The sequence below is a fragment of the Blennius ocellaris genome, assembly GCF_963422515.1.
Source record: "Blennius ocellaris genome assembly, contig: SUPER_13_unloc_1, whole genome shotgun sequence".
NCBI lineage: Eukaryota > Metazoa > Chordata > Actinopteri > Blenniiformes > Blenniidae > Blennius > Blennius ocellaris.
In genome coordinates this window covers 1,616,071-1,642,458 of record NW_027662313.1, presented here as the reverse complement: position 1 = coordinate 1,642,458, position 26,388 = coordinate 1,616,071, and the positions used below count along the sequence as shown (strand labels likewise).

At 49.7% G+C, this 26,388-nt stretch overlaps 1 protein-coding gene across 1 annotated transcript in view; it reads left to right on the top strand.

Annotated features, from left to right (window-relative positions):
• zswim8 (zinc finger, SWIM-type containing 8) overlaps positions 1 to 7,229 on the top strand; it is a gene marked incomplete at its 5' end in the record, with an annotated part of 36,330 nt that extends 29,101 nt beyond the window's left edge. Inside the window, 6 exons of the mRNA XM_080521210.1 lie at positions 3,207 to 3,704; positions 3,792 to 3,969; positions 4,057 to 4,230; positions 4,377 to 4,496; positions 5,917 to 6,095; positions 6,962 to 7,229. Coding sequence (XP_080377336.1) covers positions 3,207 to 3,704; positions 3,792 to 3,969; positions 4,057 to 4,230; positions 4,377 to 4,496; positions 5,917 to 6,095; positions 6,962 to 7,165 — 1,353 coding nt within the window. The remainder of the gene's footprint in view (positions 1 to 3,206; positions 3,705 to 3,791; positions 3,970 to 4,056; positions 4,231 to 4,376; positions 4,497 to 5,916; positions 6,096 to 6,961) is intronic.
• Between the last annotated feature and the right edge of the window lie 19,159 nt (positions 7,230 to 26,388).

Below are 26,388 nucleotides of genomic sequence, written 5' to 3'. Positions count from 1 at the left end.
GGTGACACTTCCTCTGAAAGCTTGGTTAGCTACCTGCTCCCCTCCATTTCCCTTCACCCCGAGGAACTCCGGGGGCTTTTCCACTGGAAAGAACCAGGTTCTGGTTCGGAGCCAGGGCCAGAGTTCTTTGTCTTTCCACCACCAAACCCGGTGCTTAACAGGGGCTAAACCAGGGCTACACTGGCTCCACTTCTTTGTTGAGCCAGAGAAGAGCCAGGCCGGGGCCAGACGTGTCATCAGGTGGGGGCGGAGTTACCCTGGAGTTAGAACTACTTACAAGGCGGAAGAGACACGAACCGGCTTTCTGAAATCTACAGCGAACACGGAGCCCCGGAGGGACTATAGGACCACTATGTGGTCCAAACCACAGTTACAGTCTGTCTCCTGGTTCCTGGTTCCTGGTCCAAACCACTGTTACAGTCCGTCTCCTGGTTCCTGGTTCCTGGTCCAAACCACTGTTACAGTCCGTCTCCTGGTTCCTGGTCCAAACCACAGTTACAGTCCGTCTCCTGGTTCCTGGTTCCTGGTCCAAACCACTGTTACAGTCCGTCTCCTGGTTCCTGGACCAAACCACTGTTACAGTCCTTCTCCTGGTTCCTGGTCCAAACCACTGTTACAGTCCGTCTCCTGGGTCCTGGACCAAACCACTGTCACAGTCCGTCTCCTGGTTCCTGGACCAAACCACTGTTACAGTCCGTCTCCTGGTTCCTGGTCCAAACCACTGTTACAGTCCGTCTCCTGGTTCCTGGTCCAAACCACTGTTACAGTCCGTCTCCTGGTTCCTGGACCAAACCAATGTTACAGCCTGTCTCCTGGTTCCTGGTCCAAACCACTGTTACAGTCCGTCTCCTGGTTCCTAGACCAAACCAATGTTACAGCCTGTCTCCTGGTTCCTGGACCAAACCACTGTTACAGTCCGTCTCCTGGTTCCTGGACCAAACCACTGTCACAGTCCGTCTCCTGGTTCCTGGACCAAACCAATGTTACAGCCTGTCTCCTGGTTCCTGGTCCAAACCACTGTTACAGTCCGTCTCCTGGTTCCTGGACCAAACCACTGTTACAGTCCGTCTCCTGGTTCCTGGACCAAACCACTGTTACAGTCCGTCTCCTGGTTCCTGGACCAAACCACTGTTACAGTCCGTCTCCTGGTTCCTGGTCCAAACCACTGTTACAGTCCGTCTCCTGGTTCGTGGACCAAACCACTGTTACAGTCCGTCTCCTGGTTCCTGGTCCAAACCACTGTTACAGTCCGTCTCCTGGTTCCTGGACCAAACCACTGTTACAGTCCGTCTCCTGGTTCCTGGACCAAACCACTGTTACAGTCCGTCTCCTGGTTCCTGGTCCAAACCACTGTTACAGTCCGTCTCCTGGTTCCTGGACCAAACCACTGTTACAGTCCGTCTCCTGGTTCCTGGACCAAACCACTGTTACAGTCCGTCTCCTGGTTCCTGGACCAAACCACTGTTACAGTCCGTCTCCTGGTTCCTGGACCAAACCACTGTTACAGTCCGTCTCCTGGTTCCTGGACCAAACCACTGTTACAGTCCGTCTCCTGGTTCCCGGACCAAACCACTGTTACAGTCCGTCTCCTGGTTCCTGGTCCAAACCACTGTTACAGTCCGTCTCCTGGTTCCTGGTCCAAACTACTGTTACAGTCCGTCTCCTGGTTCCTGGTCCAAACTACTGTTACAGTCCGTCTCCTGGGTCCTGGACCAAACCACTGTTACAGTCCGTCTCCTGGTTCCTGGACTAAACTACTGTTACAGTCTGTCTCCTGATTCCTGGTCCAAACCACTGTTACAGTCCGTCTCCTGGTTCCTGGTCCAAACCACTGTTACAGTCTGTCTCCTGGTTCCTGGTCCAAACCACTCTTACAGTCCGTCTCCTGGTTCCTGGTCCAAACCACTGTTACAGTCTGTCTCCTGGTTCCTGGTCCAAACCACTGTTACAGTCCGTCTCCTGGTTCCTGGTCCAAACCACTGTTACAGTCCGTCTCCTGGTTCCTGGTCCAAACCACTGTTACAGTCCGTCTCCTGGTTCCTGGACCAAACCACTGTTACAGTCCGTCTCCTGGTTCCTGGACCAAACCACTGTTACAGTCTGTCTCCTGGTTCCTGGACCAAACCACTGTTACAGTCCGTCTCCTGGTTCCTGGACCAGACCATTGTTACAGTCCGTCTCCTGGTTCCTGGACCAAACCACTGTTACAGTCCGTCTCCTGGTTCCTGGTCCAAACCACTGTTACAGTCCGTCTCCTGGTTCCTGGTCCAAACCACTGTTACAGTCCGTCTCCTGGTTCTTCTATGAGCACCGTCAGCCCTGATTGGTGAGATCAGTAACGTGTCATGTTTTGGAGTGACGTAATGACGTGGCTCTCACTTTGCTCCGTTAACGTTGGAAAAAGAACCAGTTCTTTGGTGGTGCTCATTTGAGAACCGGCCCTGAACTAGAACCTGGTTCTTTCTGGAAAAGCCCTATCTGTGCTTCACTTTAGTCTGAGCTGTACACTACCAGATGAAAATCATTGAACCCAGTTTTTACTGCAGTTTAATCCCAAGAAGACAAATGCTGAGTCAGCAGCTCTGCAGACAGGAACTCAGAGGATGGACACCCTTTGTCCTCGATCACTTGGACTTGAGGGATTCACTTTGTGCAGGAGAGTGTTCTCTAAAACACCTTCAAGAAGCACATTTGATTTGTTTTGTCATTTCCATGACTCAGTGCCATTGAGATACAATTTGTTTTGATTAAAACTCAGCAAGACATAGGAAATGAAGCAATTGATTGTTTTGGTCTAAATCAGTGTGCAACCTTCTTGTCACTGAAACAAAAGGACACACACACACACACACACACACAATTTCTGGGTTTGTGGTAAACTGTATTTTTTTGACCCCCCAGAAATATGACAGGTTCCAGAGAAAACGCAGACAAAGTGAGACATACAAATACATGTTACATATAGTCGTGCTCTCCATTGTGATCTCATCCATGTTGATGGTTTGAAAGTGATAATGAGCTCTGTCACACTGCTGCTTTGGTTCCTTCTAGTTCAGTAAATCCTCCTTCCAGATGTGACTCGGCAATTTCCAATATGTTTGCTTTGCAATGAATCAAGTAATTAATGACTTTGATGCCCTGAAGCTGAACGTTGAAGTGTGTTCTCAGCTGAATGTTGTGTTCCACTGTTCCATGTCCACCTCCAGGACAACGTCATGCTGGAGAAGGCCTGCATGGCGGTGGAGGAGGCCGCGAAGGGCGGGGGCGTGTACCCCGAGGTTCTGTTCGAGGTGGCTCACCAGTGGTACTGGCTGTATGAGCAGTCGGTGGGCGGGGGCTCGGCCCAGCAGCGGGAGACCTCCGGGCGCTGTGGGGCCAACGGGGGCTCGGGCAGGAGACCCCCAGAGTCCAGTTGCTGTGTTCTGGACGGGGGGTCCGGCATGGAGTCTGCGGGCGTGGCGGCGGTCACGGCGGCGGTCACGGCGGCGGCCGTGGTGCCCGTCATCTCCGTGGGCTCCACCATCTACCAGTCCCACGCCCTGCCCGGCCAGGCCATGGCTCACCCCCACAGCCAAGGGCTCCACCCCTACACCACCATCCAGGCTCACCTACCCACCGTCTGCACCCCGCAGTACCTCGGACACCCCCTGCAGCACGTCCCCCGGCCCGCCGTCTTCCCCGTGCCGGGGGCGGCATATCCACAGGTCAGTGGGGGGGGTAGAGCTAGTTCTCCAGAACCGCTCTGTGTTTTCAAATAGATTGTAAGCAGTTGATGTCCTCTGTTCTCTCAGGGAATACACCCGGCCTTCATTGGTGCACAGTACCCCTTCTCCGTGACCGCCGGCCCTCAGCCTCCGATGGCAGCCACAGCCGTCACCTTCCCTGGTGTCCCCGTCCCATCTATGACTCAGATCGCCGTCCACCCCTACCACGCTGAGACCGGCCTGCCCCTCAGCACCACCGTAGCAGGTCAGGACGCCACCCTGCCCAAGGGCACCGGGGCAGCCGTGTGGGCTCAATTCACGACCGCTGACTGCTGTCCATCTTGCTCATTAGTAGGCAGTGTCCACTCGGGTCCCACCATCCAGGCCATCCAGGGAGCGTCTCTGCCTGCCCTCTCCTCGCCGCCCGCCCCGCTGGTCAGCACCGCTTTCCCTGCCGAGGACGAACAGCACAACCAGCCAATCAGCCAGCAGAGCCTGCACTACCTGCACTCTGCCTACAGAGTCGGTGAGCAGCCGGTGACCTGCTAGCTGTGACCTTTGACCTCTGGCCCTCGGGCTGTGACCTGTGTGCTGTGACCTTTGACCTCTGACCTGTGAGCTGTGACCAGAGTAATCAGTGTGTTAACAATGTGTGCATCTCATTGTGTGAAGGCATGCTGGCGCTGGAGATGCTGGGCAGGAGAGCTCACAACGACCACCCCAACAACTTCTCCAGGAGCCCCCCCTACACCGAGGATGTCAAGTGGCTGTTGGGACTGGCTGCAAGGCTAGGTGAGCCGGGAGCTAGGTTAGCACTGTGAGCTAAGGAAGCTAGGTTAGCCGTGAGCAAGGTTTGTGAGGTGAGCCATGAGAGAGGTTAGCGGCGTGAGCCGTGAGTTACGTGAGCCATGAACACGATAAGCTTGGTTAGCCATGAGCTAGGTGAGCCATGAACACGATAAGCTTGGTTAGCCATGAGCTAGGTGAGCCGTGAACTAAGTCAGCTTGGTTAGCCATGAGCTAGGTGAGCCGTGAACACGATAAGCTTGGTTAGCCATGAGCTAGGTGAGCCGTGAACACGATAAGCTTGGTTAGCCATGAGCTAGGTGAGCCGTGAACACGATAAGCTTGGTTAGCCATGAGCTAGGTGAGCCGTGAACTAAGTAAGCTTGGTTAGCCATGAGCTAGGTGAGCCGTGAACTAAGTAAGCTTGGTTAGCCATGAGCTAGGTGAGCCGTGAGCAAGGTAAGCCTTGTACTAAATAAGCTAGGTTAGCCATGAGCAAGGTGAATCGTGAAAACTAGGTCAACTCGGTTAGCCATGAGCTAGGTGAGCCATGACCTAGGGGTATGTCCAAAAAGTCCCTCCTATCTCCTTATCTATGGACTTTACCTGAACCCCTGGATAACGTCACGGGGTTCAGGAAAGGTGTTAGGAGGCTTCCTAAAGGAGTTAGTGAAAGGCGTTAGGAGGCTTCCTAAAGGAGTTAGTGAAAGGCGTTAGGAGGCTTCCTAAAGGAGGTAGTGAAAGGCAGTGACGTTGGTGCGGCAATCGGACTGCACTTTCACTACGTGACGTCATAATATTGCTATGGCGGCACAAATTAGTGACGTCTGCTGTGGCGGTAAAAGAACTACAAGTTTCTGAAAAGAGACAATAAAAAGCACATTTGAATTTTAGATGATTTAAAGTTGTTCAATGCAGATTATTGCTTCAGTAATTTACATGATCTGCTCCTTTTTCCACCAACGTGATTTTCCATAAACGCTCCGGTGAGTGGGTCCCTTTAAATGTTGGCGCCGCAAGGAATTGTGGGGCAGCATGAGCTGGTGTCCTTTGCTAAAGGAAGCATCAGTGTTTCCTAGGCTAACTGAGGCTCTAAAGGAAGCATCAGTGTTTCCTATGCTAAAGGAGGCTCTAAAGGAAGCAACAAGCCTCCTTTTCTCTGCTTATTGAGAATTCAGACAGTTCTTATCATGACTACACCAAACACTTCCGGAGTTCAAGAGAAGTCAATAGATCAGGATTTAGGAGGGAGAATTCAGACGTACCCTGAGCTAGGTTAGCCATGAGCGAGGTGAGCTGTAAGCTACGTTAGCCGTGAGCTCGGTTAGTGAGGTGAGCTCGGTTTGTGAGGGGAAAAAGGTGTCAAAGCTTGAATTGTAGAATCTGTCTCACTCCTGTCTCACTCTTCTTGCCCCCTGCCGTGCAGGAGTGAACTACGTGTACCAGTTCTGTGTGGGAGCAGCTAAAGGCGTCCTGAGTCCCTTCGTGCTTCAGGAGATAATCATGGAGGCTCTGCAGAGGTTAAACCCCGCCCACATCCACGCCCACCTCCGAACGCCAGCCTTCCACCAGCTGGTGCAGCGCTGCCAACAAGCCTACCTGCAGGTACCAGTCTAGACCAGGACACCCTGAGACCGGAGGCCTCCACTCCGACCTGGATTAACATACCAGGATCTCTGTTACCTGGATTAACATACCAGGATCTGTTTCCTGGATTAACATACCAGGATCTCTGTTACCTGGATTAACATACCAGGATCTGTTACCTGGATTAACATACCAGGATATGTTTCCTGGATTAACATACCACGATCTCTGTTACCTGGATTAACATACCAGGATCTCTGTTTCCTGGATTAACATACTAGGATATGTTTCCTGGATTAACATACCAGGATATGTTTCCTGGATTAACTAATCCAGAGATTGTGGATCTGATCAGCATTAACAGGTTATCAAGTCACTAGTTCAACCAGAGTTTCCCTCCAGGATCAAAGCGTTGACATGAAAGGGGTGGAGCTTGCAGCGTGTGACCAATCACAGAGGGAGAAACCCTGCAGAGAGCTGACTTTACCATAGAGGAGCAGTTAATCTGAGATTATGAAGAATTCCAAGCAGAACCTTCCTGACTTGGTGAGATGAGAACACATGAATTGAGGGACAATAGAAGGACTCACTTTCACTTGGTTCCAGCAGAACCAATTCCATTCCAGAAGTTACCTGGATAAGAGAAACTAGAGTTATTCCAGAAGTTACATGGATAAGAGAACCTAGAGTTATTCCAGAAGTTACCTGGATAAGAGAACCTAGAGTTATTCCAGAAGTTACATGGATAAGAGAACCTAGAGTTATTCCAGAAGTTACCTGGATAAGAGAACCTAGAGTTGTAGTTGATGTCTCAGGTGTAAGAAAACCAAAGCCAGTGACTCTTGAACCTTGTGTTCTGAACAGTGTGTGGTTGTGTGTTGCAGTACATCCACCACCGGCTCATCCACCTCACGCCGGCCGACTACGACGACTTCGTCAACATCATCCGCAGCGCTCGTGGCGCCTTCTGCCTCACGCCGGTGGGCATGATGCAGTTCAACGACGTTCTCCAGAACCTGAAGAGAGGCAAGCAGACCAAGGAGCTGTGGCAGCGCATCTCCCTGGAGATGGCCACCTTCTCCCCCTGAGGACCTCCACCTTCTCCCCCTGAGGACCTCCACCTTCTCCCCCTGAGGACCTCCACCTTCTCCCCCTGAGGACCTCCACCTTCTCCCCCTGAGGACCTCCACCTTCTCCCTGAGGACCTCCACCTTCTCCCCCTGAGGACCTCCACCTTCTCCCTGAGGACCTCCACCTTCTCCCCCTGAGGACCTCCACCTTCTCTCCCTGGAGATGGCCACCTTCTCCCCCTGAGGACCTCCACCTTCTCCCCCTGAGGACCTCCACCTTCTCCCCCTGAGGACCTCCACCTTCTCCCCCTGAGGACCTCCACCTTCTCCCCCTGAGGACCTCCACCTTCTCCCCCTGAGGACCTCCACCTTCTCCCCCTGAGGACCTCCACCTTCTCCCCCTGAGGACCTCCACCTTCTCCCTGAGGACCTCCACCTTCTCCCCCTGAGGACCTCCACCTTCTCCCCCTGAGGACCTCCACCTTCTCCTCCTGAGGACCTCCACCTTCTCCCCCTGAGGACCTCCACCTTCTCCCCCTGAGGACCTCCACCTTCTCCCTGAGGACCTCCACCTTCTCCCTGAGGACCTCCACCTTCTCCCCCTGAGGACCTCCACCTTCTCTCTGAGGACCTCCACCTTCTCCCCCTGAGGACCTCCACCTTCTCCCCCTGAGGACCTCCACCTTCTCTCCCTGGAGATGGCCACCTTCTCCCCCTGAGGACCTCCACCTTCTCCCCCTGAGGACCTCCACCTTCTCCCCCTGAGGACCTCCACCTTCTCCCTGAGGACCTCCACCTTCTCCCCCTGAGGACCTCCACCTTCTCCCTGAGGACCTCCACCTTCTCCCCCTGAGGACCTCCACCTTCTCCCCCTGAGGACCTCCACCTTCTCCCTGAGGACCTCCACCTTCTCCCCCTGAGGACCTCCACCTTCTCGCTGAGGACCTCCACCTTCTCCCCCTGAGGACCTCCACCTTCTCCCCCTGAGGACCTCCACCTTCTCCCCCTGAGGACCTCCACCTTCTCCCTGAGGACCTCCACCTTCTCCCCCTGAGGACCTCCACCTTCTCCCTGAGGACCTCCACCTTCTCCCCCTGAGGACCTCCACCTTCTCTCCCTGAGGACCTCCACCTTCTCTCCCTGAGGACCTCCACCTTCTCCCTGAGGACCTCCACCTTCTCCACCTTCTCCCCCTGAGGACCTCCACCTTCTCCCCTGAGGACCTCCACCTTCTCTCTGAGGACCTCCACCTTCTCTCCCTGAGGACCTCCACCTTCTCTCCCTGAAAACCTCCACCTTCTCTCTGAGGACCGCCACCTTCTCTCCCTGAGGACCTCCACCTTCTCTCCCTGAGGACCTCCACCTTCTCTCCCTGAAAACCTCCACCTTCTCTCTGAGGACCTCCACCTTCTCCCCCTGAGGATCTCCACCTTCTCCCCCTGAGGACCTCCACCTTCTCTCCCTGAGGACCTCCACCTTCTCTCCCTGAAAACCTCCACCTTCTCTCCCTGAAAACCTCCACCTTCTCTCCCTGAGGACCTCCACCTTCTCCCCCTGAGGACCTCCACCTTCTCTCCCTGAAAACCTCCACCTTCTCTCCCTGAAAACCTCCACCTTCTCCCCCTAAGGACCCCAGGACCTCCACCTTCTCTCCCTGAGGACCTCCACCTTCTCCCCCTGAGGACCTCCACCTTCTCCCTGAGGACCTCCACCTTCTCCCCCTGAGGACCTCCACCTTCTCCCCGAGGACCTCCACCTCCTTGCAGCCTCATTCTGCCACATTCCTGGGGGTGGAAACGTCACGGCAACACGACTTGTCAGCGTTTTCTTTCATGTTTTCCAGACTTTGTATTGACTCCAATCAGAGGATGAAGCTGAAGCTGTTGTTGTTCTTCTTGTTCTCGTTCTCGTTCTTGTTCTTGTTCTTGTTGTGGTGTGGGATCCACATGTACACCCCCCCACCCCCTGAGGGCGTGGCATGCACTTTGCTCCACATCCAAAGCAGAAGTCAAAGTGGGGGTGGGGCATCTTTGCGGGGGACTTCAGTAGAGGTCAAAAGGTCACATGCGGGGGGGAGTGGCAGCTACCTGAGAACCAGTGAGAACCTGCAGCAGCCTGAAGTTCTCCAATGGACTTTCTAAACTTCTCACAATTTATAAAGTTAAATGTAAAGTTTCACAATTGTGTATCAGGTTTGTTCAAACACACACACACACACACACACACACACACACACACACACACACACACACACACACACACACACACACACACACACACACACACACACACACACACACACACACACACACACACACACACACACACCTTGTAGATTTCACTCCACATTGATTTGACAGGGAAAAGAGTATTTTTCCTATAATTTAATTGAGAGTGATACTTCCATATATTTTACATTTATGACAGTAATAAAAAGTGAAAGATTTGAAGCTTTTTTGTTTATTCATTATAATTCTAGTTTATAAGTCTTGAAAATACTGGCTCGTTAGTTTACATGAATTAAAATGTTCAAAAAGCATTTCCACGCTTGCATGTTGTGTTCTTCATTGTTCTGCTGGTTCCCCTTCCAGATGTCTTGCTGCTCCACCCGCTCACATTTCAAGGTGGAGCTGACAGGAACAAACCAGTGAAACAGGTCGGATCAAGACCTGGTGGAGCTCCCTCAGCAGGGCGGAAGGAAACCACTTGTGTGCTGCAGACCTCAATCTGAGTTTAACAAACCACATTTTGAGATGAATTGTGATTTTAAGAGCAGAACTTTGTAATGTGGTTTGACTGCTAGCAACCAGAACTACTGTCAGAATATTCAGTGGACAATTTAGTTTGAAAACCAAACAAAGAAATTATTTAGCTTCCAATAGATGAACTGTCACTCGAAGCCTTGGATTAACATACCAGGATCTCTGTTTCCTGGATTAACATACCAGGATCTCTGTTTCCTGGATTAACATACCAGGATCTCTGTGTTACCTGGATTAACATACCAGGATCTCTGTTACCTGGATAAACATACCAGGATCTCTGTTACCTGGATAAACATACCAGGATCTCTGTTACCTGGATTAACATACCAGGATCTCTGTTTCCTGGATTAACATACCAGGATCTCTGTTTCCTGGATTAACATACCAGGATCTCTGTTTCCTGGATTAACATACCAGGATCTCTGTTACCTGGATAAACATACCAGGATCTCTGTTACCTGGATTAACATACCAGGATCTCTGTTACCTGGATTAACATACCAGGATCTCTGTTTCCTGGATTAACATACCAGGATCTCTGTTACCTGGATTAACATACCAGGATCTCTGTTACCTGGATAAACATACCAGGATCTCTGTTACCTGGATTAACATACCAGGATCTCTGTTACCTGGATTAACATACCAGGATCTCTCTGTTACCTGGATTAACATACCAGGATCTCTGTTTCCTGGATTAACATACCAGGATCTCTGTTTCCTGGATTAACATACCAGGATCTCTGTTTCCTGGATTAACATACCAGGATCTCTGTTACCTGGATTAACATACCAGGATCTCTGTTTCCTGGATTAACATACCAGGATCTCTGTTTCCTGGATTAACATACCAGGATCTCTGTTTCCTGGATTAACATACCAGGATCTCTGTGTTACCTGGATTAACATACCAGGATCTCTGTTACCTGGATAAACATACCAGGATCTCTGTTACCTGGATTAACATACCAGGATCTCTGTTTCCTGGATTAACATACCAGGATCTCTGTTTCCTGGATTAACATACCAGGATCTCTGTTTCCTGGATTAACATACCAGGATCTCTGTGTTACCTGGATTAACATACCAGGATCTCTGTTACCTGGATTAACATACCAGGATCTCTGTTTCCTGGATTAACATACCAGGATCTCTGTTTCCTGGATTAACATAACAGGATCTCTGTTACCTGGATTAACATACCAGGATCTGTTTCCTGGATTAACATACCAGGATCTCTGTTTCCTGGATTAACATAACAGGATCTCTGTTACCTGGATTAACATACCAGGATCTCTGTTTCCTGGATTAACATACCAGGATCTCTGTTTCCTGGATTAACATACCAGGATCTCTGTTTCCTGGATTAACATACCAGGATCTCTGTTTCCTGGATTAACATACCAGGATCTCTGTTACCTGGATTAACATACCAGGATCTCTGTTTCCTGGATTAACATACCAGGATCTCTGTTTCCTGGATTAACATACCAGGATCTCTGTTTCCTGGATTAACATACCAGGATCTCTGTTTCCTGGATTAACATACCAGGATCTCTGTTACCTGGATTAACATACCAGGATCTCTGTTACCTGGATTAACATACCAGGATCTCTGTTTCCTGGATTAACATACCAGGATCTCTGTTTCCTGGATTAACATACCAGGATCTCTGTTTCCTGGATTAACATACCAGGATCTCTGTGTTACCTGGATTAACATACCAGGATCTCTGTTACCTGGATAAACATACCAGGATCTCTGTTACCTGGATTAACATACCAGGATCTCTGTTACCTGGATTAACATACCAGGATCTCTGTTTCCTGGATTAACATACCAGGATCTCTGTTTCCTGGATTAACATACCAGGATCTCTGTGTTACCTGGATTAACATACCAGGATCTCTGTTACCTGGATAAACATACCAGGATCTCTGTTACCTGGATTAACATACCAGGATCTCTGTTTCCTGGATTAACATACCAGGATCTCTGTTTCCTGGATTAACATACCAGGATCTCTGTTTCCTGGATTAACATACCAGGATCTCTGTGTTACCTGGATTAACATAACAGGATCTCTGTTACCTGGATTAACATACCAGGATCTCTGTTTCCTGGATTAACATACCAGGATCTCTGTTTCCTGGATTAACATAACAGGATCTCTGTTACCTGGATTAACATACCAGGATCTGTTTCCTGGATTAACATACCAGGATCTCTGTTTCCTGGATTAACATAACAGGATCTCTGTTACCTGGATTAACATACCAGGATCTCTGTTTCCTGGATTAACATACCAGGATCTCTGTTTCCTGGATTAACATACCAGGATCTCTGTTTCCTGGATTAACATACCAGGATCTCTGTTTCCTGGATTAACATACCAGGATCTCTGTTACCTGGATTAACATACCAGGATCTCTGTTTCCTGGATTAACATACCAGGATCTCTGTTTCCTGGATTAACATACCAGGATCTCTGTTTCCTGGATTAACATACCAGGATCTCTGTTTCCTGGATTAACATACCAGGATCTCTGTTACCTGGATTAACATACCAGGATCTCTGTTACCTGGATTAACATACCAGGATCTCTGTTTCCTGGATTAACATACCAGGATCTCTGTTTCCTGGATTAACATACCAGGATCTCTGTTTCCTGGATTAACATACCAGGATCTCTGTTTCCTGGATTAACATACCAGGATCTCTGTTACCTGGATTAACATACCAGGATCTCTGTTACCTGGATTAACATACCAGGATCTCTGTTTCCTGGATTAACATACCAGGATCTCTGTTACCTGGATTAACATACCAGGATCTCTGTTTCCTGGATTAACATACCAGGATCTCTGTTTCCTGGATTAACATACCAGGATCTCTGTGTTTCCTGGATTAACATACCAGGATCTCTGTTACCTGGATTAACATACCAGGATCTCTGTTTCCTGGATTAACATACCAGGATCTCTGTTTCCTGGATTAACATAACAGGATCTCTGTTACCTGGATTAACATACCAGGATCTGTTTCCTGGATTAACATACCAGGATCTCTGTTACCTGGATTAACATACTAGGATCTCTGTTACCTGGATTAACATACCAGGATCTCTGTTTCCTGGATTAACATACCAGGATCTCTGTGTTTCCTGGATTAACATACCAGGATCTCTGTTACCTGGATTAACATACCAGGATCTCTGTTTCCTGGATTAACATACCAGGATCTCTGTGTTTCCTGGATTAACATACCAGGATCTCTGTTTCCTGGATAAACATACCAGGATCTCTGTTTCCTGGATTAACATACCAGGATCTCTGTTTCCTGGATTAACATACCAGGATCTCTGTTTCCTGGATTAACATACCAGGATCTCTGTTACCTGGATTAACATACCAGGATCTCTGTTACCTGGATTAACATACCAGGATCTCTGTTTCCTGGATTAACATACCAGGATCTCTGTTTCCTGGATTAACATACCAGGATCTCTGTGTTTCCTGGATTAACATACCAGGATCTCTGTTACCTGGATTAACATACCAGGATCTCTGTTTCCTGGATTAACATACCAGGATCTCTGTTACCTGGATTAACATACCAGGATCTCTGTTTCCTGGATTAACATACCAGGATCTCTGTGTTTCCTGGATTAACATACCAGGATCTCTGTTACCTGGATTAACATACTAGGATCTCTGTTACCTGGATTAACATACCAGGATCTCTGTTTCCTGGATTAACATACCAGGATCTCTGTGTTTCCTGGATTAACATACCAGGATCTCTGTTACCTGGATTAACATACCAGGATCTCTGTTTCCTGGATTAACATACCAGGATCTCTGTGTTTCCTGGATTAACATACCAGGATCTCTGTTTCCTGGATTAACATACCAGGATCTCTGTTACCTGGATTAACATACCAGGATCTCTGTGTTACCTAGATTAACATACCAGGATCTCTGTGTTACCTGGATTAACATACCAGGATCTCTGTTACCTGGATTAACATACCAGGATATGTTACCTGGATTAACATACCAGGATCTCTGTGACCTGGATTAACATACCAGGATCTCTGTGTTACCTGGATTAACATACCAGGATCTCTGTTTCCTGGATTAACATACCAGGATCTCTGTTTCCTGGATTGACATACCAGGATCTCTGTGTTACCTAGATTAACATACCAGGATCTCTGTTACCTGGATTAACATACCAGGATCTCTGTGTTACCTGGATTAACATACCAGGATCTCTGTTACCTGGATTAACATACCAGGATATGTTACCTGGATTAACATACCAGGATCTCTGTTTCCTGGATTAACATACCAGGATCTCTGTTACCTGGATTAACATACCAGGATCTCTGTTTCCTGGATTAACATACCAGGATCTCTGTTTCCTGGATTAACATACCAGGATCTCTGTTACCTGGATTAACATACCAGGATCTCTGTGTTACCTAGATTAACATACCAGGATCTCTGTTACCTGGATTAACATACCAGGATCTCTGTGTTACCTGGATTAACATACCAGGATCTCTGTTACCTGGATTAACATACCAGGATATGTTACCTGGATTAACATACCAGGATCTCTGTTTCCTGGATTAACATACCAGGATCTCTGTTTCCTGGATTAACATAACAGGATCTCTGTTACCTGGATTAACATACCAGGATCTCTGTTTCCTGGATTAACATAACAGGATCTCTGTTTCCTGGATTAACATAACAGGATCTCTGTTTCCTGGATTAACATACCAGGATCTCTGTTTCCTGGATTAACATACCAGGATCTCTGTTTCCTGGATTAACATACCAGGATCTCTGTTTCCTGGATTAACATACCAGGATCTCTGTGTTTCCTGGATTAACATACCAGGATCTCTGTTACCCGGATTAACATACCAGGATCTCTGTTTCCTGGATTAACATACCAGGATCTCTGTGTTACCTAGATTAACATACCAGGATCTCTGTTACCTGGATTAACATACCAGGATCTCTGTTACCTGGAGTAACATACCAGGATATGTTACCTGGATTAACATACCAGGATCTCTGTGACCTGGATTAACATACCAGGATCTCTGTTACCTGGATTAACATACCAGGATCTCTGTGTTACCTGGATTAACATACCAGGATCTCTGTGACCTGGATTAACATACCAGGATCTCTGTTACCTGGATTAACATACCAGGATCTCTGTGTTACCTGGATTAACATACCAGGATCTCTGTGTTACCTGGATTAACATACGAGAATATCTGTCACTGTGGCAGGACGAAGGATGAGGCAGAGCTGAATCTTGGAACACGTCTTTATTGTAGCGAACACAGAACTGGACTGGAACAGCCCACAAACGCCCCAGCGCGGGAGAGCCCAAACCCCGCCCCTCTACCCAGAGTCCTTTGGGGTGAGAGGCCTGGCTCCTAGCGACCGCCACACAGCCCCCCGGACACCCAGAAGGCACATCTGGGAAACCAGTCAGTATCTCACTGGAGGCCTCAACGGACGGCCATAACGGCTGCGTTGTCCCTCAGGCGAAACCTCAGGTGAAACTCGGCGAGCAGGGCGTCCATGAGGAGGAGAAAACACTGGGGGTCTTGAAGGAGGACGACCACGACGGGGAACCTGGGCAGGACACATGACCTCATCGGCCATCACAAAAGCGGGCTTCAGCCTGTCTAATGAAATGCACTCCCTACACCCCCCCATATCCAGCACAAAAACCTTAGGACCCCTCTCCAGGACCCTAAAGGGGCCATCATACGGGGGTTGTAAGGGCGAGCGGTGAGTGTCATGTCGTACGAAAAAGAAACGGGCCGAATTAAGCTCCACCGGAACAAATGACCGTGGAAAACAGTGGTGAACGGGGCCCGGAGCCGAAAAACGGCTGGAGGAAAATGGGCCGACGTCTGACCGGGGTCGAGGCGCAGAACTCACAGGCAAAATTCCCCAGGAACACGGAGCAGCTGACGAAGCACGAGCTTGGCGGGCGACGCATTTAGATCCTCCTTAGGAGCCCAACATAACCCCAGCATTACCCAAGGCAAACGGTCCACCCAGTTACCATCAGACAGTGCGGCACGCAGCGCTGCTTTAAGGGACCGGTGAAAACGCTCACACAAGCCATTAGCCTGAGGGTGATATGCAGTAGTACGATATACCTGCACACCCAGAGACCCCGCCATCACAGACCAAAGCTCTGACACAAACTGGGGGCCCCTGTCGGAGGTAATATCTGACGGGGTACCGAAACGCGAGACCCAAGCAGAAAGGAACGTGCGCGCCACATCTGCGGAAGTGGTGGAGGACAGAGGAACCGCCTCTGGCCACCTGGTGGTTCGATCCTCCATCGTAAGCAGGAGGGTAAAACCCTGCGAAGGAGGCAGAGGACCCACCAAATCCACATGCACGTGGTCAAAACGTCTCGCCGGGATGGGGAACGATTCCAGGGGTGCCTTAGTGTGCTGGTGGACCTTAGCACGCTGACACGCGACACACGCAGCCGCCCACTCTTTAACATCGCGGCGAAGGCCCAGCCAAATAAACTTAGCCCCGACCAATTTCACCGACGCCCGCACCCCTGGATGAGAAAGGGAATTAATAGAATCGAAAACGCGCCGGCGCCAAGAAACTGGAACTACGGGGCGGGGCCGACCTGTGGAGACATCGCAGAGGAGAGACAAACCCCCCTCCTCCTAAACCGCATTCTCCAGCCTAAGGCCCGTACTTGTAGACTGGAGGGTCAAAATGTCTGAGTCATCGGATTGGTCGGCAGCTATAGCACAAAAATCCAGCCCCAGATGCACCGGACACACAAGCACACGAGACGGACAATCAGCGACACAATCCGCCTTACCAGCCACATGTCGAACATCGGTCGTAAACTCGGAGTTGGATGCCAAATGGCGCTGCTGGCGAGCAGACCACGGCTCCGTCACCTTAGACAGCGCAAAGGTCAACGGTTTGTGATCCACATAAGCTGTGAATGAACGATCCTCCAAAAGGAAACGGAAATGACGAGTTGCAAGATACAACGCCAACAACTCAGTCGGCTGCAGAAGGTGGGCGGCACGCGGAAGAAAACGGTTGTAGAAATTAATCATGCCCAAAAACTCCTGCAGGGCCTTAACAGAGGCTGGACGAGGGAAATCTGTCACCGCTTGCACCTTAGAAGGCAACGGAATGGCACCCTGAGCTGGAATACCATGACCCAAACAGCCAATCACAGGCAGATCAAACTGGCACTTGGCAGGGTTGACAATAAGGCCATGTTCCTCAAGGCGCTGGAAAACTTGCTTTAGGTGTGACAAATGCTCCTCAGCTGAAGAACTAGCCACCAAGATGTCGTCCAGGTAAACAAACACGAAAGCGAGGTCGAGCAGCACCGAGTCCATCAACCTCTGAAAAGTCTGTGCTGGCCCTTTAAGGCCAAAAGGCATGCGCAGGAACTCAAAGAGCCCGGACGGGGTAATAACTGCAGTCTTAGGCACATCATCTGCAAGCAGAGGAACCTGGTGAGAACCGCCACCAGAAGTCCATTTCACAAAGCAGGTTTATCGATTACCCCAGGTTGATTAACACCGAGTTGAGGGAAATGCGGGGTTTTCCGTTTCACAACAGGAGGTAACAACCAGAGGAGGAGGGGTAACTCCAACCTGTTTCACAACAGGAGGTAACAACCAGAGGAAGAGGGGTAACTCCAGCCTGTTTCACAACAGGAGGTAACAACCAGAGGAGGAGGGGTAACTCCAGCCTGTTTCACAACAGGAGGTAACAACCAGAGGAAGAGGGGTAACTCCAGTCTGTTTCACAACAGGAGGTAACAAGCAGAGGAAGAGGGGTAACTCCAACCTGTTTCACAACAGGAGGTAACAACCAGAGGAAGAGGGGTAACTCCAGTCTGTTTCACAACAGGAGGTAACAACCAGAGGAAGAGGGGTAACTCCAGTCTGTTTCACAACAGGGGGTAACAACCAGAGGAAGAGGGGTAACTCCAACCTGTTTCACAACAGGAGGTAACAACCAGAGGAAGAGGGGTAACTCCAGTCTGTTTCACAACAGGAGGTAACAACCAGAGGAAGAGGGGTAACTCCAACCTGTTTCACAACAGGAGGTAACAACCAGAGGAAGAGGGGTAACTCCAACCTGTTTCACAACAGGGGGTAACAACCAGAGGAAGAGGGGTAACTCCAACCTGTTTCACAACAGGAGGTAACAACCAGAGGAAGAGGGGTAACTCCAGTCTGTTTCACAACAGGAGGTAACAACCAGAGGAAGAGGGGTAACTCCAACCTGTTTCACAACAGGGGGTAACAACCAGAGGAAGAGGGGTAACTCCAACCTGTTTCACAACAGGGGGTAACAACCAGAGGAAGAGGGGTAACTCCAGTCTGTTTCACAACAGGAGGTAACAACCAGAGGAAGAGGGGTAACTCCAGTCTGTTTCACAACAGGAGGTAACAACCAGAGGAAGAGGGGTAACTCCAACCTGTTTCACAACAGGGGGTAACAACCAGAGGAAGAGGGGTAACTCCAGTCTGTTTCACAACAGGAGGTAACAACCAGAGGAAGAGGGGTAACTCCAACCTGTTTCACAACAGGAGGTAACAACCAGAGGAAGAGGGGTACCTCCACCCTGTTTCACAACAGGAGGTAATACCCAGAGGAAGAGGGGTAACTCCAGCCTGTTTCACAACAGGAGGTAACAACCAGAGGAAGAGGGGTAACTCCAACCTGTTTCACAACAGGGGGTAACAACCAGAGGAAGAGGGGTAACTACAGCCTGTTTCACAACAAGAGGTAACAACCAGAGGAAGAGGGGTAACTCCAACCTGTTTCACAACAGGGGGTAACAACCAGAGGAAGAGGGGTAACTACAGCCTGTTTCACAACAAGAGGTAACAACCAGAGGAAGAGGGGTAACTCCAACCTGTTTCACAACAGGAGGTAACAACCAGAGGAAGAGGGGTAACTCAAGCCTGTTTCACAACAGGGGGTAACAACCAGAGGAAGAGGGGTAACTCCAGTCTGTTTCACAACAGGAGGTAACAACCAGAGGAAGAGGGGTAACTCCAACCTGTTTCACAACAGGAGGTAACAACCAGAGGAAGAGGGGTAACTCCAACCTGTTTCACAACAGGAGGTAACAACCAGAGGAAGAGGGGTAACTCCACCCTGTTTCACAACAGGAGGTAACAACCAGAGGAAGAGGGGTAACTCCAACCTGTTTCACAACAGGAGGTAACAACCAGAGGAAGAGGGGTAACTCCAGTCTGTTTCACAACAGGAGGTAACAACCAGAGGAAGAGGGGTAACTCCAACCTGTTTCACAACAGGAGGTAACAACCAGAGGAAGAGGGGTAACTCCAGTCTGTTTCACAACAGGAGGTAACAACCAGAGGAAGAGGGGTAACTCCAACCTGTTTCACAACAGGAGGTAACAACCAGAGGAAGAGGGGTAACTCCAACCTGTTTCACAACAGGAGGTAACAACCAGAGGAAGAGGGGTAACTCCAACCTGTTTCACAACAGGGGGTAACAACCAGAGGAAGAGGGGTAACTCCAACCTGTTTCACAACAGGAGGTAACAACCAGAGGAAGAGGGGTAACTCCAACCTGTTTCACAACAGGAGGTAACAACCAGAGGAAGAGGGGTAACTCCAGTCTGTTTCACAACAGGAGGTAACAACCAGAGGAAGAGGGGCAACTCCAGCCTGTTTCACAACAGGAGGTAACAACCAGAGGAAGAGGGGTAACTCCAGTCTGTTTCACAACAGGAGGTAACAACCAGAGGAAGAGGGGTAACTCCAGTCTGTTTCACAACAGAAGGTAACAACCAGAGGAAGAGGGGTAACTCCAACCTGTTTCACAACAGGAGGTAACAACCAGAGGAAGAGGGGTAACTCCAACCTGTTTCACAACAGGGGGTAACAACCAGAGGAAGAGGGGTAACTCCAACCAGAGGAAGAGGGGTAACTCCAACCAGAGGAAGAGGGGTAACTCCAACCAGAGGAAGAGGGGTAACTCCAGCCTGTTTCACAACAGGAGGTAACAACCAGAGGAAGAGGGGTAACTCCAACCTGTTTCACAACAGGGGGTAACAACCAGAGGAAGAGGGGTAACTCCAACCAGAGGAAGAGGGGTAACTCCAACCTGTTTCACAACAGGGGGTAACAACCAGAGGAAGAGGGGTAACTCCAACCTGTTTCACAACAGGGGGTAACAACCAGAGGAAGAGGGGTAACTCCAACCTGTTTCACAACAGGAGGTAACAACCAGAGGAAGAGGGGTAACTCCAGTCTGTTTCACAACAGGAGGTAACAACCAGAGGAAGAGGGGTAACTCCAGTCTGTTTCACAACAGGAGGTAACAACCAGAGGAAGAGGGGTAACTCCAACCTGTTTCACAACAGGAGGTAACAACCAGAGGAAGAGGGGTAACTCCAACCTGTTTCACAACAGGAGGTAACAACCAGAGGAAGAGGGGTAACTCCAGTCTGTTTCACAACAGGAGGTAACTCCAACCAGAGGAAGAGGGGTAACTCCAACCTGTTTCACAACAGGGGGTAACAACCAGAGGAAGAGGGGTAACTCCAACCTGTTTCACAACAGGAGGTAACAACCAGAGGAAGAGGGGTAACTCCAACCTGTTTCACAACAGGAGGTAACAACCAGAGGAAGAGGGGTAACTCCAACCTGTTTCACAACAGGAGGTAACAACCAGAGGAAGAGGGGTAACTCCAACCTGTTTCACAACAGGAGGTAACAACCAGAGGAAGAGGGGTAACTACAGCCTGTTTCACAACAGGAGGTAACAACCAGAGGAAGAGGGGTAACTCCAACCTGTTTCACAACAGGAGGTAACAACCAGAGGAAGAGGGGTAACTCCAGTCTGTTTCACAACAGGAGGTAACAACCAGAGGAAGAGGGGTAACTCCAACCTGTTTCACAACAGGGGGTAACAACCAGAGGAAGAGGGGTAACTCCAACCTGTTTCACAACAGGAGGTAACAAATAGAGGAAGAGGGGTAACTCCAGCCTGTTTCACAACAGGAGGTAACAACCAGAGGAAGAGGGGTAACTCCAGTCTGTTTCACAACAGGAGGTAACAACCAGAGGAAGAGGGGTAACTCCAACCTGTTTCACAACAGGAGGTAACAACCAGAGGAAGAGGGGTAACTCCAACCTGTTTCACAACAGGAGGTAACAACCAGAGGAAGAGGGGTAACTCCAACCTGTTTCACAACAGGAGGTAACAACCAGAGGAAGAGGGGTAACTCCAGTCTGTTTCACAACAGGAGGTAACAACCAGAGGAAGAGGGGTAACTCCAGTCTGTTTCACAACAGGAGGTAACAACCAGAGGAAGAGGGGTAACTCCAACCTGTTTCACAACAGGAGGTAACAACCAGAGGAAGAGGGGTAACTCCAACCTGTTTCACAACAGGAGGTAACAACCAGAGGAAGAGGGGTAACTCCAGTCTGTTTCACAACAGGAGGTAACAACCAGAGGAAGAGGGGTAACTCCAACCTGTTTCACAACAGGGGGTAACAACCAGAGGAAGAGGGGTAACTCCAACCTGTTTCACAACAGGAGGTAACAACCAGAGGAAGAGGGGTAACTCCAACCTGTTTCACAACAGGAGGTAACAACCAGAGGAAGAGGGGTAACTCCAACCTGTTTCACAACAGGGGGTAACAACCAGAGGAAGAGGGGTAACTCCAACCTGTTTCACAACAGGAGGTAACAACCAGAGGAAGAGGGGTAACTCCAACCTGTTTCACAACAGGAGGTAACAACCAGAGGAAGAGGGGTAACTCCAGCCTGTTTCACAACAGGAGGTAACAACCAGAGGAAGAGGGGTAACTCCAACCTGTTTCACAACAGGAGGTAACAACCAGAGGAAGAGGGGTAACTCCAACCTGTTTCACAACAGGGGGTAACAACCAGAGGAAGAGGGGTAACTACAGCCTGTTTCACAACAGGAGGTAACAACCAGAGGAAGAGGGGTAACTCCAGTCTGTTTCACAACAGGAGGTAACAACCAGAGGAAGAGAGGTAACTCCAGTCTGTTTCACAACAGGAGGTAACAACCAGAGGAAGAGGGGTAACTCCAGCCTGTTTCACAACAGGAGGTAACAACCAGAGGAAGAGGGGTAACTCCAGTCTGTTTCACAACAGGAGGTAACAACCAGAGGAAGAGGGGTAACTCCAGTCTGTTTCACAACAGGAGGTAACAACCAGAGGAAGAGGGGTAACTCCAACCTGTTTCACAACAGGAGGTAACAACCAGAGGAAGAGGGGTAACTCCAACCTGTTTCACAACAGAAGGTAACTCCAACCAGAGGAAGAGGGGTAACTCCAACCTGTTTCACAACAGGGGGTAACAACCAGAGGAAGAGGGGTAACTCCAACCTGTTTCACAACAGGGGGTAACAACCAGAGGAAGAGGGGTAACTCCAACCTGTTTCACAACAGGGGGTAACAACCAGAGGAAGAGGGGTAACTCCAACCTGTTTCACAACAGGGGGTAACAACCAGAGGAAGAGGGGTAACTCCAACCTGTTTCACAACAGGAGGTAACAACCAGAGGAAGAGGGGTAACTCCAGTCTGTTTCACAACAGGAGGTAACAACCAGAGGAAGAGGGGTAACTCCAACCTGTTTCACAACAGGAGGTAACAACCAGAGGAAGAGGGGTAACTCCAACCTGTTTCACAACAGAAGGTAACTCCAACCAGAGGAAGAGGGGTAACTCCAACCTGTTTCACAACAGGAGGTAACAACCAGAGGAAGAGGGGTAACTCCAGTCTGTTTCACAACAGGAGGTAACAACCAGAGGAAGAGGGGTAACTCCAACCTGTTTCACAACAGGGGGTAACAACCAGAGGAAGAGGGGTAACTCCAACCAGAGGAAGAGGGGTAACTCCAACCTGTTTCACAACAGGAGGTAACAACCAGAGGAAGAGGGGTAACTCCAACCTGTTTCACAACAGGAGGTAACAACCAGAGGAAGAGGGGTAACTCCAGTCTGTTTCACAACAGGAGGTAACAACCAGAGGAAGAGGGGTAACTCCAACCTGTTTCACAACAGGAGGTAACAACCAGAGGAAGAGGGGTAACTCCAGTCTGTTTCACAACAGGGGGTAACAACCAGAGGAAGAGGGGTAACTCCAACCTGTTTCACAACAGGAGGTAACAACCAGAGGAAGAGGGGTAACTCCAACCTGTTTCACAACAGGAGGTAACAACCAGAGGAAGAGGGGTAACTCCAACCTGTTTCACAACAGGAGGTAACAACCAGAGGAAGAGGGGTAACTCCAACCTGTTTCACAACAGGGGGTAACAACCAGAGGAAGAGGGGTAACTCCAACCTGTTTCACAACAGGAGGTAACAACCAGAGGAAGAGGGGTAACTCCAACCTGTTTCACAACAGGAGGTAACAACCAGAGGAAGAGGGGTAACTCCAGCCTGTTTCACAACAGGAGGTAACAACCAGAGGAAGAGGGGTAACTCCAACCTGTTTCACAACAGGAGGTAACAACCAGAGGAAGAGGGGTAACTCCAACCTGTTTCACAACAGGAGGTAACAACCAGAGGAAGAGGGGTAACTCCAGTCTGTTTCACAACAGGAGGTAACAACCAGAGGAAGAGGGGTAACTCCAACCTGTTTCACAACAGGAGGTAACAACCAGAGGAAGAGGGGTAACTCCAACCTGTTTCACAACAGGGGGTAACAACCAGAGGAAGAGGGGTAACTACAGCCTGTTTCACAACAAGAGGTAACAACCAGAGGAAGAGGGGTAACTCCAACCTGTTTCACAACAGGAGGTAACAACCAGAGGAAGAGGGGTAACTCCAGTCTGTTTCACAACAGGAGGTAACAACCAGAGGAAGAGGGGTAACTCCAACCTGTTTCACAACAGGAGGTAACAACCAGAGGAAGAGGGGTAACTCCAACCTGTTTCACAACAGGAGGTAACAACCAGAGGAAGAGGGGTAACTCCAACCTGTTTCACAACAGGAGGTAACAACCAGAGGAAGAGGGGTAACTCCAACCTGTTTCACAACAGGAGGTAACAACCAGAGGAAGAGGGGTAACTCCAACCTGTTTCACAACAGGGGGTAACAACCAGAGGAAGAGGGGTAACTCCAACCTGTTTCACAACAGGAGGTAACAACCAGAGGAAGAGGGGTAACTCCAACCTGTTTCACAACAGGAGGTAACAACCAGAGGAAGAGGGGTAACTCCAGCCTGTTTCACAACAGGAGGTAACAACCAGAGGAAGAGGGGTAACTCCAACCTGTTTCACAACAGGAGGTAACAACCAGAGGAAGAGGGGTAACTCCAACCTGTTTCACAACAGGAGGTAACAACCAGAGGAAGAGGGGTAACTCCAACCTGTTTCACAACAGGAGGTAACAACCAGAGGAAGAGGGGTAACTCCAACCTGTTTCACAACAGGAGGTAACAACCAGAGGAAGAGGGGTAACTCCAACCTGTTTCACAACAGGGGGTAACAACCAGAGGAAGAGGGGTAACTACAGCCTGTTTCACAACAAGAGGTAACAACCAGAGGAAGAGGGGTAACTCCAACCTGTTTCACAACAGGAGGTAACAACCAGAGGAAGAGGGGTAACTCAAGCCTGTTTCACAACAGGGGGTAACAACCAGAGGAAGAGGGGTAACTCCAGTCTGTTTCACAACAGGAGGTAACAACCAGAGGAAGAGGGGTAACTCCAACCTGTTTCACAACAGGAGGTAACAACCAGAGGAAGAGGGGTAACTCCAACCTGTTTCACAACAGGAGGTAACAACCAGAGGAAGAGGGGTAACTCAAGCCTGTTTCACAACAGGGGGTAACAACCAGAGGAAGAGGGGTAACTCCAGTCTGTTTCACAACAGGAGGTAACAACCAGAGGAAGAGGGGTAACTCCAACCTGTTTCACAACAGGAGGTAACAACCAGAGGAAGAGGGGTAACTCCAACCTGTTTCACAACAGGAGGTAACAACCAGAGGAAGAGGGGTAACTCCAACCTGTTTCACAACAGGAGGTAACAACCAGAGGAAGAGGGGTAACTCCAGTCTGTTTCACAACAGGAGGTAACAACCAGAGGAAGAGGGGTAACTCCAACCTGTTTCACAACAGGAGGTAACAACCAGAGGAAGAGGGGTAACTCCAACCTGTTTCACAACAGGAGGTAACAACCAGAGGAAGAGGGGTAACTCCAGTCTGTTTCACAACAGGAGGTAACAACCAGAGGAAGAGGGGTAACTCCAACCTGTTTCACAACAGGAGGTAACAACCAGAGGAAGAAGGGTAACTCCAACCTGTTTCACAACAGGAGGTAACAACCAGAGGAAGAGGGGTAACTCCAACCTGTTTCACAACAGGAGGTAACAACCAGAGGAAGAGGGGTAACTCCAGTCTGTTTCACAACAGGAGGTAACAACCAGAGGAAGAGGGGTAACTCCAACCTGTTTCACAACAGGAGGTAACAACCAGAGGAAGAGGGGTAACTCCAGTCTGTTTCACAACAGGAGGTAACAACCAGAGGAAGACGGGTAACTCCAGTCTGTTTCACAACAGGAGGTAACAACCAGAGGAAGAGGGGTAACTACAGCCTGTTTCACAACAGGAGGTAACAACCAGAGGAAGAGGGGTAACTCCAGTCTGTTTCACAACAGGGGGTAACAACCAGAGGAAGAGGGGTAACTCCAGTCTGTTTCACAACAGGAGGTAACAACCAGAGGAAGAGGGGTAACTCCAGCCTGTTTCACAACAGGAGGTAACAACCAGAGGAAGAGGGGTAACTCCAGCCTGTTTCACAACAGGAGGTAACAACCAGAGGAAGAGGGGTATCTCCAGTCTGTTTCACAACAGGAGGTAACAACCAGAGGAAGAGGGGTAACTCCAACCTGTTTCACAACAGGAGGTAACAACCAGAGGAAGAGGGGTAACTCCAACCTGTTTCACAACAGGAGGTAACAACCAGAGGAAGAGGGGTAACTCCAACCTGTTTCACAACAGGAGGTAACAACCAGAGGAAGAGGGGTAACTCCAACCTGTTTCACAACAGGAGGTAACAACCAGAGGAAGAGGGGTAACTCCAACCTGTTTCACAACAGGGGGTAACAACCAGAGGAAGAGGGGTAACTCCAACCTGTTTCACAACAGGAGGTAACAACCAGAGGAAGAGGGGTAACTCCAACCTGTTTCACAACAGGAGGTAACAACCAGAGGAAGAGGGGTAACTCCAACCTGTTTCACAACAGGAGGTAACAACCAGAGGAAGAGGGGTAACTCCAGTCTGTTTCACAACAGGAGGTAACAACCAGAGGAAGAGGGGCAACTCCAGCCTGTTTCACAACAGGAGGTAACAACCAGAGGAAGAGGGGTAACTCCAGTCTGTTTCACAACAGGAGGTAACAAC